Source organism: Lathamus discolor, chromosome W (assembly GCF_037157495.1).
Source record: "Lathamus discolor isolate bLatDis1 chromosome W, bLatDis1.hap1, whole genome shotgun sequence".
NCBI classification, from domain to species: Eukaryota; Metazoa; Chordata; class Aves; order Psittaciformes; family Psittacidae; genus Lathamus; species Lathamus discolor.
The window spans coordinates 34769420-34787758 of record NC_088908.1 but is presented as its reverse complement, the minus strand read 5'-3'; the positions used below and the strand labels follow the sequence as shown (position 1 = coordinate 34787758).

Below are 18339 nucleotides of genomic sequence, written 5' to 3'. Positions count from 1 at the left end.
CATACATACTAAGAGACTATCAGCAAATAATTTAAAGATTACCTTCCCAAAACAGTGTTAACATGAGTTCTCCTAAGACAGTCTAGCTAAAGCTTCCTTTTATCTTAAGAAACACTAGTGGAATTAACTACTAAGCTAGGAAATAATGTACTTGGACATATTTGATTTTTCAAATTTCTAAATTAGTACTTTTAGCTCACCTTATCTCAAATTTTCTTATTTTCAATAATAGCATGTTTATCACTTGTATAAAATCTATTACTTGTATCAGACCGGTGCCCAACTTATCCTACAACGTACAATTATGGTGTAGAATTCATTTCCTCATGAGTTGAAAAATTGAAGACTGGAAAACTATTAGACTTCTTTTGGCAAGTAAGAATATCCAGTTACTATAATAAATATTTTCAGGAAGAACTGACTCTTTCAAATCTATTATGCTATAGAGCATAAAACCTTTCAATTGCAGGGTTTGGGGAGGGGAATCTCCCTTGGGACAGAATATAGTTGTCTAGCACAGATTGGTTTGTTCCTGCTTTGAATCTGTTGATACTGGATAACGGTAGTGACAGAACATCGGCACTAATATTGACTACTGCTCTCATGCAGTTTGGGAAGCTTTCCATAGCTACATCTGACAGAAAAATGCCCCCGTTCTGGGATATTTTTTTTTTTTTAAGTAAACTTGGGAAATAAGATAACTAGAACATGCTTAATATAAATCCTTTGAAAAATTCCAGCCTTGATCTCATTTAGAAAAGGATCTTAGTAGCTTGCTCACTGCACCTTTCAAAGTGTTTTTAAGACAACATTATTTAAATAGTAGTTTAGAGTATATTGATGTATATCATGTATATTGAGTATATCACCCAACTATGCTGGGGGTAAAAAAGCATTGGGAACTCTTAACTCATTGCAAACATATACTGAAAGCAACCAAGCTAGAACCATTTATATGGGCAAGACAAAAATCATGTTTTAGTCAGTAAAACAGTTGAAAATAGTTTAAGAAAGAAACTGGAATTTATACAGCTGTTCAGTCTCCAGGGATAAAGGTGATATCTTGCAGTGGTTGCATAGGATTCTTCAAGAGAAATATGTGCAGCCATTTAAAACATCTTTAAAACCCTTCTAACTACTACACAGAAGACAATATCCTTTCCTAAACTGCTAGCAACTGAGTGGGGAGAAATCTTTCCCCCCTTTTCTTCCTTTTAGTCTTAGCTGTCAGAAAACATGAAATAGCACGCAACATTGAACAGTTAGTCCAGAAAAATTTTCTCTGTCAAGTTTTTTGGACTTGGCAACACTGACTTATAAAGCAGTGCTGTACAGAAACTTCCACATGCATTTTCTATAATTATTTATAACATGGTCCAATTTATAAAGCTCCCCCCCATCAGTGTCGTGATGACTGACACTGTGGCTTTTACTCAGTAACTGAAAAGATTATTTTGATTTCTCTAGCTCTTATGTAGCTAGTAATAAACACACATTTCCCAATTAAGTTATCTGATATCACTGATGTGAGAGAGAAAAAGCTCCAGAAGCGTGAATTCTAATCCAACACCTCATTCACTTTAATAGGAAATTATGATAACTGTGTAATTGGGACTATTTAAATGATAACAAATTTAAATGTATATACAGATCACAACCAAAGTGAAACCACTTCCTATAATGTTGCTATTCATAAATATAATGAACTTGAGTTGTTAGGCCTTTTTTCTTTTCTTTTAAGAAGCACTGAACAAAAAAGGCACTATTAAATTACACTAGTAGTGTATTTTTTTAACGAGATACAGAAAGATAAATAATTTATAGAGATCACTTAACAAGAGTTTTTCATGATGGCTTGTACTTCCATGGAGTAAGAGTACCTTCTAAAATTATGCTGCAGGTATTGCATAGCAAAAACACATGCAACATTACTATTCCTAACACTAAGTAACATAAAAGAAAATTGTACTTAAAGTGCAAAGAAGCTGACAGTTTGAGCTCTTCAGTCATCAAGAGTAGTTTTATCACTACAATCTGCATATAACTGAAAGACAGCCCTAATTCCTAGGAAGTCTCCTGATATCTCTTCTAGTTATATCTTTAAAAAAGACAATAAATAACAGGCAGGAACTACCCCATTGAAATATGGTGATAAAACTAATCAAACACTTAAACCCACTCTATTTCAAAGCTCAAAGCATTTTCTAACACATTTGCTTTTAGTGAAATTTACTGCTTTTAGTCTTGCAATTATCTATAATACACTACTGCATCTGGATTGCTGCTTTCCCATATGCAAAATGGTATCAGAACTAATGACCAAGAAGGGTAAAAACTGCAGTGCAGAAAGAAGCAGCATCAAAGACATCTTTAAAAGGTTTTGCTATCAGAAATAAAACCACACACCCACATTTCCAAGCTACACCTAAAGCCCATTCACAGTCTGATAGATATAAATATATATACATATAAAAAATTCAGACATACAGATCCCCTATAACTAAGCACCAATTCTAAAAAATAAGCAAAACTGATGTAGCCACTTGACTACAGAAGTCAAAATAAGTAGTTACAGCTATAATAAGAAACAGTATCCCTTTTCCCTCAACTTAAGAAAGGATATTAAATCTCTAGGAGCTCTGTGTTCCAGTGTAAGATGAGCTGCAAAGTCATCTGTGACATGATTAGGATCCCCTCCAGGTAATGCTGCACATATTGGACAGATCTGAAACAACAAAGTGAGAAAAAAAACCAAACACAACCAACTTTACATAAATCACTAAACACATAATTCAGAGTTGATCACTTGACCTTAAATGTCACATTCTAATCCTATACCTAAACAGCCACAGGTTTAAAACAGTAAATGTGTTCAAATGCAGCTGTTAATTTTAGTATCTTCTTAAGACACACCTTTCCTTGTAATTATGCTTTTAATAATACCATGAAAACAAAAAGTAAAATTTGCAAATCCTATCTGCAGTGTTTCAATCTGGTTACACAGGATTCCTGCTTGTATGTACCTACATATGACATTATCAAGTTTATTTACTGTTCTTTGAATCCCCAAGCAGCTTATTCCTCTCACCAGGAAGTGTGATAAGGAGAATGAAACCAGATATGAATATTCATTAAAATATCACCACTGAGACCACCCTCTGAAATAACATGCAAGTAGAGATTTGGCAGTGAAGAGAAACCCCTTATTCTTACCAAGAATTTTGTGAGAGAGCATTATAGCTTTGGTTTTTCCTTAAGCCTAAACACATTTTAAAAATTCTAGGGACACTTGCTGCCATAGCAACCCTCATTTATTATTTTTTATTTTTCCTCCCAATGACTTTGCATCCACCTGAGAGAAGTGTGCCTTAAAAGTCCTTTGCAACAGTTTTGCAGGGCAGCCTTAAAATTTGATAGATCACAGGTTAATAAGCCAGAAAGGAGATACTTCCACACAGTATGTTAGGTCTTAACTACTCTTCCAGGGAGATCAACCTGGACTTTGCAACTGATAAGACTGTAAACTAGGTGGGAGACCCTGGACACCAGAGAGGGAGGGGTGAGGGAATCAAATGAACTATGCAAAGTGATGAAGACATGCAGGGGTAAGGGAGAGCAGGGAGGAACAAAGGGGAGGGTAGACAGAAAGGGGTATAAAGTGGTCAGGTCATATGTAAAACAGAGCTGGTCAGTATGTTTGTCTGGCTGAGCCCTGAGCCTGTTCATCGCAGTCTGTCCTGTCTTCTTATATCTTCTTATTAAATCTTAGCAATCTATCTGCATAATCTCAGTCTCTATCCCATGTGTATGTGTGCTGCAAGGACTAGGTGCCAACAACTGGTGAGACCTGTGTATGTGTGAATTAAATTTGTTGCCCGCTATTAGAGTCAGTCTGGGGCTGTAGGTGCCCCTGTGGTGTCAGCTACTGGAACAAGTGAGGGTCCCAGCATCAGTAGCTGGAGGGGCCATAGCTCTCTAGACCTAGGGCAGGTACTACAAACTTTGTGCTTGGAGTGCTCACTACTGGGGGGGGCTGTCATGAGTGGATTTGGTGCCAGCTACTCCAGTCAGACCAGGGGTGCCAGCACCCCTGGCCTGCAGTGTCAGCTACTGGAATGAGTGAAGTCTTAACATCAGCTACTGGAGCAAGTCGTGGTCTCTGCCTCCAGCCACTGAGGCAGGAACAGTGTGTGTCCCAAAAAATAGCTGGAGAGGGACAGCATGAGTGAGGTGCCCAGCACTGGTGGCTGGAGTAGGACCACCAGTCACAGCCCATGTGGTGCCTAGTGAGAACTGCTAGGGTAAAGGGGGAGAAGGTGGGTGTCTGCATCTTGCCCAAAACTGGTGTGCATGTGTATTGGCTAGCAAACTTCAAGCTGGACTAGCCAATGAGTAGGGAGGAGCCTCAAGTCTGGGCAGGAGTATGAGGGTTTGTGCTAGTACGCCCTAAGGGAACTTGCAAATGTGGAGTGCCCATGGGATGAGTGCATGTGTGTTTTCTAGTGGGCATCAAGCAGGACTATCTGGCAAGCAGGAAACCTGTGTGTTGTGATTTAGACCCAGCTGGCAAAAAAGTACCACGCAGACTCTCTTTCAACCCCCCCCTTCCCCCCTCCCCAGGTGGGATGAGGAGGAGAATCAAGAATGTAATAGTTGCAAGTTGAGATAAGAACAGTCCAATAAGTAAAGTACAGTATACTACTACTAAGGGAAATAATGAGAGGAGAGAATATAAAACTAAGAAAAACAAAACAAAACAAAAAAACAAACCCCACAAGTGATGCCCAATACAATTGCTCAGCACCTGCTGACCGATACCCAGCCCGACCCGAGCAGTGATCTGGGCCTTCCGGGTAACTACCCCCCAGTTTCTATACTGGGCATGACGTGCTGTGGTATGGAATGCCTCTTTGGTTAGTTTGGGTCAGGTGTCCTGCCTCTGCTTACTCCCAGCTTCCCATGCCCCTCCTCACTGGCAGAGCATGAGAGTCCTTGGTCAGAGTAAACATTACTTAGCAAGAACTAAAACCATCGGTGTGTTATCAGCATTGTTCTCAAGCTAAAGTTGAAAACACAGCACTGAACCAGCTACTAAGAAGGAGAAAAATGACTGCTAGAGCTGAACCCAGGACGCCTTTCTAAAAATGGGGGTTATATTTCCCTTTTCCAGTCAGCAGGAACTTCACTGGACTGCCATGACTTCTCAAATATTATGGATAATGGCTTGGCAATGTCTGCCAGCTCCCTCAGGACCCATGGATGTATCTTATCAGGTCCCATGGACTTGTGCACCTTCAGGTTCCTTAGGTGGTCTCAAACCTGATTTTCTCTTACAGTGGACAGTTCTTCATTCTCCCAGTCCCTGCCTTTGCCTTCTGTGACTTGGGATCGCTGCTCGGGTCAGGCTGGGTATCGGTCGGCAGGTGCTGAGCAATTGTATTCTCTCCCCTTGTTATTTCCCTTATCATAGAATAGTTAGGGTTGGAAAGGACCTTAAGATCATCTAGTTCCAACCCCCTGCCATAGGCAGGGACACCTCACACTAAACCATGTCACCCAAGGCTTCGTCCAACCTGGCCTTGAACACTGCCAGGGATGGAGCATTCACAACATCCCTGGGCAACCCATTCCAGTGCCTCACCAACCTAACAGGAAAGAACTTCCTCCTTATATCCAATCTAAACTTCCCCTGTTTAAGTTTTAACCCATTACTCCTTGTCCTGTCACTACAGTCACTGATGAAGAGTTCCTCCCCAGCATCCTTATAGGCCCCCTTCAGATACTGGAAGGCTGCTATGAGGTCTCCATGCAGCCTTCTCTTCTCCAGGCTGAACAGCCCCAACTTTCTCAGCCTGTCTTCATACGGGAGGTGCTCCAGTCCCCTGATCATCCTCGTGGCCCTCCTCTGGACCTGCTCCAACAGTTCCATGTCCCTTTTTATGTTGAGGACACCAGAACTGTACACAGTATTCCAAGTGAGATCTCACAAGAGCAGAGTAGAGGGGAATCATTATTATTATTGGTGGCAGCAGTAGTGGTTTTGCTTTATACCTTAGTTACTGGACTGATCTTATCTCAACCCATGGGAGTTACATTCTTTCCGTTCTCCTCCCCATCCCTCTGGGAGCGGGGGGAGGAAGAAGGGGGGGAGTGAGCGAGCAGCTGTGTGGTTCTGAGTTACTGGCTGGTCCTAAACCACAACAATAACACATGGACATTTTAGTCATTGATGAGCAGTGCTTACACAGGTGTGAATGATTTCCTTATTATGCTTTTCTTGCATAGGCAGCTTTTGCTTTACCTATTAAACTGTCTTTATCTTAACCCACAATTTTTTGCACTTTCACCCTTATTCTCCCCTCCCCCATCCCAGTAGGGGCAGGGGGGAAGTGAGTAAGCAGTTGTGTCACGCTTAATTGCCAGATGGGATTAAACCACAACTAACGTTTCTGGCACCCAATGTGGGACTCAAAGTGTTTGAGATAATGACAGGTTTGACCAGAGCGTATTAGAGGGAACGTATCATTATTATATGTTTAACTGTTGCTGACCACGATATTAACTTATCTGTTCTTAATATTAATTTATCTGATCTGTGCCATGCTCCCTTTTTTGCTGTACATGTTAAAAACTCTTTTTGGGCTTGAGAAGACACCAGAAGCTGCCCCCATGGCCCACAAAGCTAGTTCAAATCAGCTCTAAGACAGCCCCACCCTGGGCTAAAGCTGAGCCAATCAGTGATGGTGATAGCATGTCTGTGATGACATATTTAAGAAAGGGTAAAAAAAGCTGTACAGCAGTAGCTGTGAGAGAGGAGTGAGGAAATGTGAGAGAACCAAGCTCAGTTACTGTGGTCTGTAGAGGCCTCCACGCTAGAGGAGGTGGATGTGCCCTGAAGGAAACTGCAGCCCATGGAGAGGAACCCACACAGGAGCAGATTTTTCTGGCAGGACTTGTGACCCTGTGGGGGATCCATGCAGGAGCAGTCTATTCCTGAAGAACTGCAGCCTGTGGGAAGGACCCATGTTGGAACAGTTCATGAAGTATGTATCCTGTGGGAGGGACTCTGTGCTAGAGCAGGGGAAGAATATGAGATGGAAGGAGTCACAGAGACAATATCTGATGTACTGGCTGCAACCCCCATTCCCTATCCCCCTCAGGGAGGGAAAAGGAGGTAAAAGTGGGAGTGAAGTTGAGCCTGGGAAGAAGGGAGGGGTGGGAGAAGGTGGTTTTAGATTTATTCTTATTTCTCATTGTTCTTTTCTGTTTAATTGATAATAAATTAAACTAATTTCCCCAAGTCAAGTCTGTTTTGCCCATGACAGTAATGGCTAAGTAATGTCACTGTCCTTATCTTGACCCATGAGCTTTTCACCATATTTTCTACCCATCCTGTTGCTAGGGAGAGAAGTGAGATAGAGCAGCTTGGTGGGCACCTGGCTGCCAGCCAAAAATGACCCACCACACCTTTCACTTCAGACTAGTTGCTGCCTTAGTAAGTACAAAATGAATTGAGTAGCAGAAAGCTGCTTTCTTTATTCTGAAACTTAATTAAAATATTAGGGACTGTAGTGATAGGACAAGGGGTAATGGGTTCAAACTTAAACAGGGTAAGTTTAGGTTAGATATAAGGAAGAAGTTATTTACTGTGAGGGTGCTGAGGCACTGGAATGGGTTGCCCAAGTTGTGAATGCTCCATCCCTGGTGGTGTTCAAGACCAGGTTGGACAGAGCCTTGGGTGACATGATTTAGTGTGAGGTGTCCCTGCCCATGGCAGTGGGGTTGGAACTAGATGATCTTAAGGTCCTTTCCAACCCTAACTATTCTATGATTCTATGATATCTGATGGCATTTCTTACAGTTTGTACAGCTGCAACCCTAAAAAACTTTTGAATGCTGTGTTTTGTTAATCACTCCACTCTACTGAAACGCAATGGCAACATTAATAATCATCATAATGCCAGCCACATCTGTCCACACTTGCCCTGTATTGCTGATCATTATCCTTGATCCTTTAATGGAGAAATAATAATTACTGAGGTTTTAGTTCTAAAAATAAAGAAATATATGCCAGTAGTTTATATGTTCTTATGAAAGACTAAGACACCTTTGAGTCTCAGAATGGATTTGCCAATCTTATTTCCTCTACTATTCCTTCACATAAGGCCCTTAGTAGGCTCTAAGGAGAGAGATTCTCCTCCTACATAATTTCTCAAAAAGTGAAGACAGCTTAGAGGTCAGAACAAACAAGTTCAAAATCACAAGTCATTTACCCACAACTTATTAAGATTTTAATAATTTTCCTCAAGCATGCACATTTTTATGGGAATCTACAAAAAAAAAAAGAAAAAAGACAACAGTTCTCTGAATGTCCTTCTATAATCATACATTCCTCAGGCATAAACAGTATTCACACACAAACATGAATATATCACCCACTGCTGGAAAAATACCCAAATTTCTTGGTCAACAATTTAACCTTGGTTTGCTAACACACATAACCATTGAATTAGTTAAGTGGGCTTTAAAAATAAATACAAACCATACTCCTGCACCATAAAGGGAAATCTAAAATCAGGGCTACACTTCTCTAAAAAGAAAGTAGTCCAAACACTAAGCAGCATGTTTCTCAGCACTGAAATGAAAGCTGAGAAGAAACCATTTCTAATAGTATCAAAATCCAAGTTGTTTATTATTTTATCATTTCAATAGCAAAGTCACCTCACATTTCAGAAAAATTTCTGACTTTCTGGCAAAAGCAACAGTAACATCTAGATATAAAAACTTGAGGCAATCAGAACACTTGTTGACAAAAACGGAAGCAAAACAATTGTTCCGTAATTGCTTTGCACCAATCTCTACTGTTGAAATCATCAGAGAAATCAAGTGGTAGGGTAAAGGGAAAAAGCAAGGGCTGCTTTATAAAAAAACAATATATTTAAAAGCTATGTATTTTTACAAGGGTTTAATACTCTGTAACATCAGGATTTAGTGGCCTGCATACCAAGGATCCAAGGACGCAGCTGCATAACCTTAACTCAGACTGCTGAGAGAATGTTAGGTGATGTTGTAGGCAGATGTAGTATCATTGAGCTGGGGACTTAGTAGCTCAAGGAGTCAAGAGGGAAAACACCATCATGGTGTGTATGTATGTATGGTACATACCTTCCTAGTCAGCATTTAAATGAACACATAAAAAAAAGAAAAACAACTAATTTTCTCGAAATTTTCATATACATTCATTGTAATTGAAAAACAGTTCTGAAGCAGCTTACCACCTCTGTTGATGTTTCTGTGTGTTCAGAAGCAACATGTTCTTGAAGAGATGTTTCCGTATAGCCCATCTTTCCACAATAAGGACAAGTAAAGGCCTGTGGCTGCTCTACAGAGAAAGCTTCTCCACCATAATACAAATCTGGAAAAAGATGATAGTTTATGAGGGATTATTTTCAAGCAGCATAGCTCATTATTTTATTTATATAATCTCTTTATATATACTTATGTGCATGTAATCACATGCAGTACTGTCAAATTAATTCATTATTTAGTCACAATAAACATTTTAATTCTGCATATGCCAATATTATAAAGTTGTTCAATGACTCAACTTCCAAAAGAATAGACAAACTACACATTTTTCACTAGCAAACAACATAACTTTCTAATATTCAGGAAGAGGTGATAGTGCTGCCAAAATATCACTTTCCTCCCCATCCTTGTTTTTACCATACTACAGATAAGATCACTGTAGATACTCTGTGCTCTCACAGCCTTACTTGCAGCAAAATAAAAAATGTTAAACATTATAATTTAAAATGCTTCAGTGTGTCAGTGACACTAGATAATGGTCTGTGGTGGAACACAAAAATAGAAAAGTACTGTTTGTCTGTGGTAGCTCCTCCTAGGAAGGTCCTGCTTGGGCTCCTCCCCGGAAGGTGCTGCTTTGGCTCCTGGAAAATCCTGACCCTTGGAGACCTTTCTAGATATAGCTGGCCACTTCTTCTGATGTAGGCTGGCCCCCTATGTCAGAATGAGTGTGCATTTTTGCTAGTATAAAGGCCCGAGCCTCAGGCAATGTGGAGAGGCAGAACCTCATACCACCCAGGTCAATATTGCCTCCCCGTTGATGCCCGCTAAGGTTGAGCCTGCCACCTTGCACTGCGATGATGTTTCTCAGAGCTGGTTTCCTGATCATCATTACATGGTCCTTGGGGTTGGTAAGATAACCAAACATCAGAGATATCCTTTACTGTATCTTTTGTTACCTCTATATTTTCCCTGTATTAATAAACTAGTTATGATTCTTTATTGTGTTGTGTTTCTCTCAACCAGGAATCCTCAAACTCCGGAACATTCAGTGACAGCAGCACTTCATATGTTGATATTGGTGCCATAACTGAACCAGTGTTTAACAATAAGGGGAAATTTCAGTGAAGCAAAAGGAGATGTTATGCACCAGTTTCAGTATTTCAGCACTTCCTGAATACTGAAGTAGCAGCCTCCCTTAAGCTGCTAGTTTAGCAATTAACATGAACCAAACTGATCATGAAAATTTTACAAACCATGCTAAATTCATACTAAATTGTATCGCTCCAGGAAAAGTTTCCTTTACTGCTTATAGAGTAAGAGCACTTAGATGATGCTTAGGCTCAGAACACTCTCTAAAGGGAACTTGATACCATACTAAATTAGATTTCAAGCCTAAGGCTATTTGGAAACTAGTGTTTCCTAAAGTAAAAGGCTTTAGGACATCTGACAATCTCAGTGGGGAAGGAAAATAACAATTTTGTTTCATCAACTACTGAGATAGCACATTCTTCTCTCTGGTTGCAAACCTCCTGGCACTCATCCAGAAATACACTGGCATTCTTCAGGCAAAACCAGTATTTTAAGGAGCTGATTCAGAAATAAAAGTAACCATTTGAGCTTGTAGACTGAGGAGAAATATTAATTTAATGAAGTATGCAGAAGACAGAAGAATTTAAATAACACTTATTTCTCCACTTACTTGTAAAAACGGATTAGAATTCACTATAGGATCAGGTCTAAGGTCAGCCCTCCCACTCTGCACCCCATGGTGTGTACCTTCTATATCCTCCCTCTTGAGCGAAAGGACGCTTACTGTTAATAGCTGAAATAGAGGGAATCTCATTAATACATATAAATATCTGAAAGGTGGGTGCCAAGAAGATGGTGCCAGACTCTTTACAGGTGACAGGATGAGTAGCCATGGCTGTGAGAGAAACTGTTGTTTTCGCATAATTGGGAATGTGGCTTTGCAATATTAAGGCTTTACAATATTTGAGTTTTAAGATCAATATTAAGGGTTTGCAATATTAAGATTTTTCAATACTGGGGCTGGGGCTAAGTTACTAGGAAACAAAACAAAGTGTTTGAGATTCCATAACTTAGAAAGACACACTCTGTGGTTAAAGACAATATCATCTCTAGATGAAAGATACACTCTCTGGTTAAAAAGAATACTATCTTTTTGCAACCTATGAAACTAAGCAGGTGCAGGCAGGTTAAACAGTAAGTTGGGGTATCACATCTGCCAGAGAGTTATGAAACTGAAACCTAAAATGAGATAAATAAATAAATAAGAGGAAGGGGTATATGAAATCAAGCAAGGAGAGATGTGACCAGAGGTGGGACAACACGTAGATTATACATCGGATAGGCTGTAAACCTTGGAGTCCCCAACCAATAGGGAAACAAGGGAGGGAACTTGCGGACAGGATAGGAAATATAAATCGTAGCTCTGCTTTTGCTGTCTGTGCCTACTTGCCAGATGTCCTGGGTTCAGCTATAGCAGTCATTTTTCTCCTTAGTAGCTGGTGCAGTGCTGTTTTTGACTTTCAGCCTGGGAACAATGCTGATAACACTGATATTTTTAGTTGTTGTGAAGTAATGTTCATTCTGACCAAGGACTTTCTCAGTCTCATACTCTGCCAGGGAGGAGGGGAAGCCAGGAGGAAACAGAGACAGGACACCTGACTCAAACTAGCCAAATGGGTATTCCATACCACAGCACATCATGCCCAGTATAGAAACTGGGGGGGAGTTATCCGGAAGGGCTAGATCACTGCTCGGGTCGGGCTGGGTATCAGTCGGCGGGTGGTGAGCAGTTGTATTCTCTCCCCTTGTTATTTCCCTTATCATTATTATTACTGGTGGTAGCAGTAGTGGTTTTGTGTTATACCTTAGTTACTGGACTGTTCTTATCTCAACCCGTGGGAGTTGTTACATTTTTTCAGTTCTTCTCCCTGTCCCTCTGGGAGTGGGGGAAGGAAGGGAGGGGGAGTGAGTGAGCATCTGGGTGGTTCTCAGTTACTGGCTGGGTTTAAACCACGACAATTCTTTGTGGCACCCAACGTGGGGCTCAAAGGGTTGAGATAACGACAGGTCTGAGCAGAGTGTGTCTAATCATATTTGTGATAAGCATTCACTGTTTTGGATTAATAGTCACTCATCACAATGATGAATTATTGGCTTTCAAAGCTGTTGCTCTGAACTCAGAGTTTTAGCATGTTGTACGTTACTTACAGCCGGTATTTGCTGTTTTAGTGTTTATCGGCTGGGGGGCTTGGGCTAAGGTTCTTATCTCATTGTACTATATGGTAATGACTTGCAATTCAATAGACTCATTGATCATGAAACTGATCTGGCTTGCATTCCCAGTGTGGTCATCACCTCTATAATTTGGGAGGTATATAATGGAAGTGTTTAGAAATTACAAATATTTTTTTCACTCCTCACGTGGTCAGCCTATGAAGGAGACACCTCGCACCCCCAACTCCACCACCAGGCTATTTACAGCATCATTTGAGAGTTCTGAAATTTTTGAACGGCCTTTGGATACCCTTGAGACCTGCCTGCTGATTGTGATGAAGATCACCATGTTGGCACACATACGGTGTGTTTACACATGACCATTTTGTCTGATCTCAGAAGTTAAGCAGGGTCGGGTTTGGGTCTCGTCTAGGGTTAGATGACAACATAGGAAGACCAAGAGATTTTCCCCAAGGCTGGACAGTCATAAGTGGCAGGTTGTGCAGGATAGTCTGGGCGAATATCTAGGCCACTGGGCCCCTCCAGTGCTTTGGAACTTCAACACTGAACAAATGCAAAATCCAGAAAAACTAGTAAAACACTTAAAAGAGGTGTGTTGTCATCCTGATCATACCAGAGAGGGACAAATCATGGCAACATGCTGGGGCTTGGCCTACACCTCCAGAACCCTGTTCAACACTATCCAGCACCTTCAAAAGGGAAAAAGATGTCTCTGGATCTGATGGCAAAGCAACAGACAACACAGCTACTCCAACTCCAAATACAGCAGCTACAACAACCCCAGTGAGAGGTACAGCAGCTACTCAAACTCTGACTACAACAGACAGCGCAGCTGCTGGTGCTACTCAACCACTAAGCACAGCAGCTGCACCAACCGCAACAACAGATACTGCAGCCACTCCAACGACAGTGATAATCATTGCAGCTAAACCAGAGGACCAATTTGTGCCAATATCAGTTGCCCCTGTACGCAAGGGAAAAGCAAAAAAGACGGACAAAAAGCAGCCCGTACAGTGAAGAAAGATGAAGAACCAATGCACTTAATACATTGGATAGCATATGAACAAGAGTTATTATTATGTGGATCAGAGGAAGAAGAAGAAGAGGTGACTTCAACAGACCTACAGAATATGCAAAAAGATTTCACCCGTCATCTGGGGAGCACATCATCACCGGGTAGCTCTGATGCTGGGACGACGGGGCCGACAGTCACAAACTAGAAGGTAGGGAAGCCAAGCAGCTGGGATCACTTGCTAGGGAAGGGGGAAATGAGAAAGTAATTGCAAAAGGGAAATAGACCCTCTGCCTTTGGAGGCAGCTCTTGGCAGCTGTGAAAGAAAGGTTTCCATACAAGGACAATTCTATGAATCGTTTGGCCAACTGGACCATGAAAGAGAAAGGCATGCAGTCTCTGAGGGAATCAGCCATTACAGAGATGATCTTTCCCAGGCCGGATGCCGGGAATGCATCCATAGATCCAGATGAAGTTGAATGTACATGACCCATGTGAAGGAAATTTACATGGAGTGTGCCATCATCATATGCCCACTCATTGGCAGCAATAACCTGGCATGAAGTAGCACGAACAATAGTGGATGAAGTGATTCGTCAACTCTGAGAGTTTGAAGACAATCACACCCTTTCCATCATTTCAGTTGTGGAAAAACTGTCCCAGGAGTTCAAACAATTGAGAAATGATCTATCCGATATATCCAGCTCCCCATGTGTACCAACACATGCCTCAGCTACTAACAAAAGGCATCTTACTGCTCAAGCAAGAAGATATAGGAAGTACATGTCATGTGCCACCCTATGGTTTCACCTGTGGGATCACAAAGAAGACATGAGAAAGTGAGATGGTAAACCTCAGCTCTGGAGGAACAGGTGCGTGAACTGAAGAGGAGAACAAAGGTCAAGGATGATCATCCCATGAAAGCTGCGGCTTCAGCCTCTGGTGAGCAGGTTCCCCGATGGAATGGAAGAGCTGATTTTACCCAAGCTCTTGTGATAAAGACTAATCCCTGTCAACAAGACATAAGTGACCAGTGCTGTGATCACTATTAGAGGGGCCCTGCCTCCAGCCAGGTGGAGGTAAGGGACAATCGGATTTACTGGACTGTGTGGATCAGATGGCCTGGCACATCAGTCCCACAAAAGTATAAGGCTCTAGTAGATACTGGTGCACAAGTGTTCCCTAATACCATCAAGCTGTCAAGGGGTGGAACCCATTTGTATTTCTGGAGCGACAGGAGGATCCCAAGAGTTGACTGTACTGGAGGCTGAAATCAGCCTGACTGGGAGGAAGTGGCAAAAGCACCCCATTGTGACTGGTCCAGAGGCTCCACGCGTCCTCGGTATAGACTACCTCAGGAGAGGATACTTCAAAGACCCAAAAGGGTACCAATGGGCTTTTGCTATTGCTGCTTTGGAGACAGAGGAAATTGAGCAGCTGTCCACCTTGCCTGGTCTCTCAGAGGATCCTTCTGTTGTGGGGTTGCTGAAGGTCAAAGTAGAAAAACACGTACCAATCACAACCACAACAGCGCACTGGAAGCAATATCGTACCAACCAAGACTCCCTGATTCCCATCCATAAGCTGATCCATAGACTGGAGAGACAAGGAGTGATCAGTACTACCTGCTCACCATTTAATAGCCCCATGTGGCCAGTGCGAAAGTCTAACAGGGAGTGGAGACTAACAGTAGACTATCATGGCCTGAAGGAAGTCACACCACCATTGAGTGCTGCAGTACCAGACATGCTAGAACTTCAGTATGAATTAGTCAAAGGCAGCCAAATGGTATGCCACGATTGATATTGCCAATGCATTTTTCTCAATTCCTTTGGCAGCAGAGTGCAGGCCACAGTTCCCTTTTACTTGGAGAGGTGACCAGGACACTTGGAACCGACTGCCCCAAGGGTGGAAACACAGCCCTACCATCTAACATGGACTGATCCAGACTGCATTGGAACAGGGGCAAGCTCCAGAACACCTGCAATACTTTGATGACATTATCGTCTGTGGTGATACTGCAGAAGTTTTTGAGAGGGGGAGGAAAATAGTCCAAATCCTGCTGAAAGCCGGTTTTGCATAAAACTGAGTAAGGTCAAGGGACCTGCACAAGAGATTTAATTTCTGGGAATAAAATGGTAAGATGGACGTCGCCAGATCCCCACAGATGTGATCAACAAGATAACAGCAATGTCTCCACCAACTAAAAAGAAAGAAACACAAGCTTTTTTAGGTGTTGTGGAGTTCCGGAGAATGCACATCCCACATTACAGTTTGATTGGAAGCCCTCTCTATCATGTGACCAGGAAGAAGAATGATTTCAAATGGGGCCCTGATCAACAACAAGACTTTGAACAATTTAAAAGAGAGAGAGATCATGCAGTAACACTTGGACCAGGCCGGACAGGTCCAGATGTTAAAAATGTACTCTACACAGCAGCCGGGGAGAATGGTTTTACCTAGAGCCTCTGGCAGAAAGCTCCAGGGGAGACTTTGGGTCAACCCCTCGGTTTTTGGACACAGGGATACAGAAGATCTGACGCCAACTATATACCAGCTGAAAAAGAGATACCGGCAGCCTATGAAGGGGTTCGAGCTGCTTCAGAAGTAACTGCCACCGCAGCACAGCTCCTTCTGGCACCCTGGTTGCCCATACCGGGCTGGATGTTCAAAGGCAGTGTCTCCTCTACACATCATGCAACCGATGATAAGTGGAGTAAGTAGGCTGCACTAATTACACAAGGTCCAATAGGAAACCCCAGTTCTCCAGGAATTCTAGAAGTCATCATGGACTGGCCAGAGGGCAAGGGTTTTGGAATGTCACCAGAGGAGGAGATGGTGCGTGCTGAAGATGCCCCCCCATATAATAAACTGTCAAAAAGTGAAAAGCAATATGCCTTGTTTACTGATGGGTCCTGCCGTATTGTGGGAAAGCATTGGAGATGGAAGGCAGCAGTATGGAGTCCTCGACAACAAGTTGCAGAAACTGCTGAAGGAGAGGGCGAATCGAGTCAGTTTGCCGAGGTGAAAGCCATCCAGCTGGCCCTGGACATTGTTGAATGAGAAAAGTGGCCAGTACTTTATCTCTACACTGAATCATGGATGGTGGCAAATTCCCTGTGGGGGTGGTGGCAGCAATGGAAGCAGAGCAACCTGCAACACAGAGGTAAACTCATCTGGGCTGCTGCACTGTGGCAAGATATCGCTGCACGCGTGCAGAACCTGGTGGTGAAGTTACGCCATGTAGATGCTCATGTACCCAACAGTCGGGCCACTGAGGAACACCAGAACAACCAACAAGTGGGTAAAGCTTCTAAGACTGAAGTGCTCAAACGGACTTAGACTGGCAACAAAAGGGGAGGTAATTTTTGGGTCCATGACATTTCAGGCTATCAGGGCAGAGATGCAACATACAGATGGGATGGTGATTGAGGGGTGGACTTAACAATGGACACTATTGCCCAAGTTATTCACGACTGTGAAACATGCTGCAATTGAACAAGCCAAGTGGTTAAAGACTCTCTGGTATGGCGGGCTACGGTTGAAGTACAAATATGGGTCGGAGGCTTGGCAGATTGACTATAAAACACTCCCACTGACCCGCAAAGAAAATACCATGTGCTTGCCATGGTGGAAGCAACCACTGGATGGCTGGAAACATATGCTGTGCCCCATGCCAACCACTGGATGGGTGGAAACATATGCTGTGCCCCATGCCACTGACCGGAACGCTGTCCTGAGCCTTGAGAAACAAGACTTGTTGAGACACGGCACCCTGGAGAGAATTGAGTCAGAAAATGGGACTCATTTCTGGAATAACCTTGTAGATTCTTAGGCCAAAGAGCATGGCATCGAGTGGATATATCAGTCACATCCCCTACCATGCACCAGCCTCTGGGAAAATCGAACGGTACAATGGGCAGTTAGAAACTATACTAAGAGCAATAGGTGGTGGGACTTTCAAACACTGGGATACACATTTACCAAAGCCACCTATCCTTCCGGGAGCGGGGGGGAGGAAGGGGGAGTGAACGAGCGTCTACGTAGTTCTGAGTTACTGCTGTCTGGGCTTAAACCATGACAATTCTTTTTGGTGCCCAAAGTGGGGTTCGATGGGTTGAGATAATGACAGATCTGACTGGAGTGTGTCTAATCATATTTGTGATAAGCATTTATTTTTTTGGATTAATAGTCACTCATCACAATGCTGATTTATTGGGTTAGGGTCTTATGTTCCCAGTGTGGTCATCACCTTTATACTTTGGGAGGTATATAATAAAGGTGCTTAGCAATTACACATCTTTTTTCTCCTTCTCGGGTGGTCAAACTGTTTAGGAGACATTCTTTTACCCTCCCAGCCCCCCTCTCAGACCATTTACAGCATCATTTGAGAGTTTTGAAGTTCTTGAATGGCCTTTTAATACTGTTGAGACCTGTTTGCTGATTGTGATGGGGATCACAATGTTGGCACGCATACAGAGTGTGTTTTTTCCCACGACCATTTCATCTGATTTCAAGAGTTAGGCAGAGACAGGTTTGGGCCTTGTCTGGGGTTAAACGACGATATAGGAGGACCAAGAGATTTTCCCCGAGGCTGGACAGCCATGAGTGGCAGGGTGTGTGGGATAGTATGGGCAAGTATCTAGGTCAGTGTCTCCTCCAGTACTTTGGAATTTCACCACCAAACAAGTGCAAAATCCAGAAGAATTAGTAAAACACTTAAATGAGGTGTGTGGTCAGTCTGGCCATACCAG

General features: G+C 42.5%; 1 protein-coding gene across 3 annotated transcripts in view; it reads right to left on the bottom strand.

Annotated features, from left to right (window-relative positions):
* LOC136004354 (E3 ubiquitin-protein ligase KCMF1-like) overlaps positions 1 to 18339 on the bottom strand; it is a 93475-nt gene that overhangs the window by 9884 nt on the left and 65252 nt on the right. For 2 of the 3 annotated variants that reach the window (XM_065660818.1, XM_065660820.1), the window contains 2 exons: positions 9276 to 9415; positions 2624 to 2725 (listed from right to left, as the gene is read on the bottom strand). In XM_065660818.1, the coding sequence (XP_065516890.1) occupies positions 2624 to 2725; positions 9276 to 9415 (242 nt within the window). The remainder of the gene's footprint in view (positions 1 to 2623; positions 2726 to 9275; positions 9416 to 18339) is intronic. The other variant, XM_065660819.1, reaches the window with a different exon arrangement.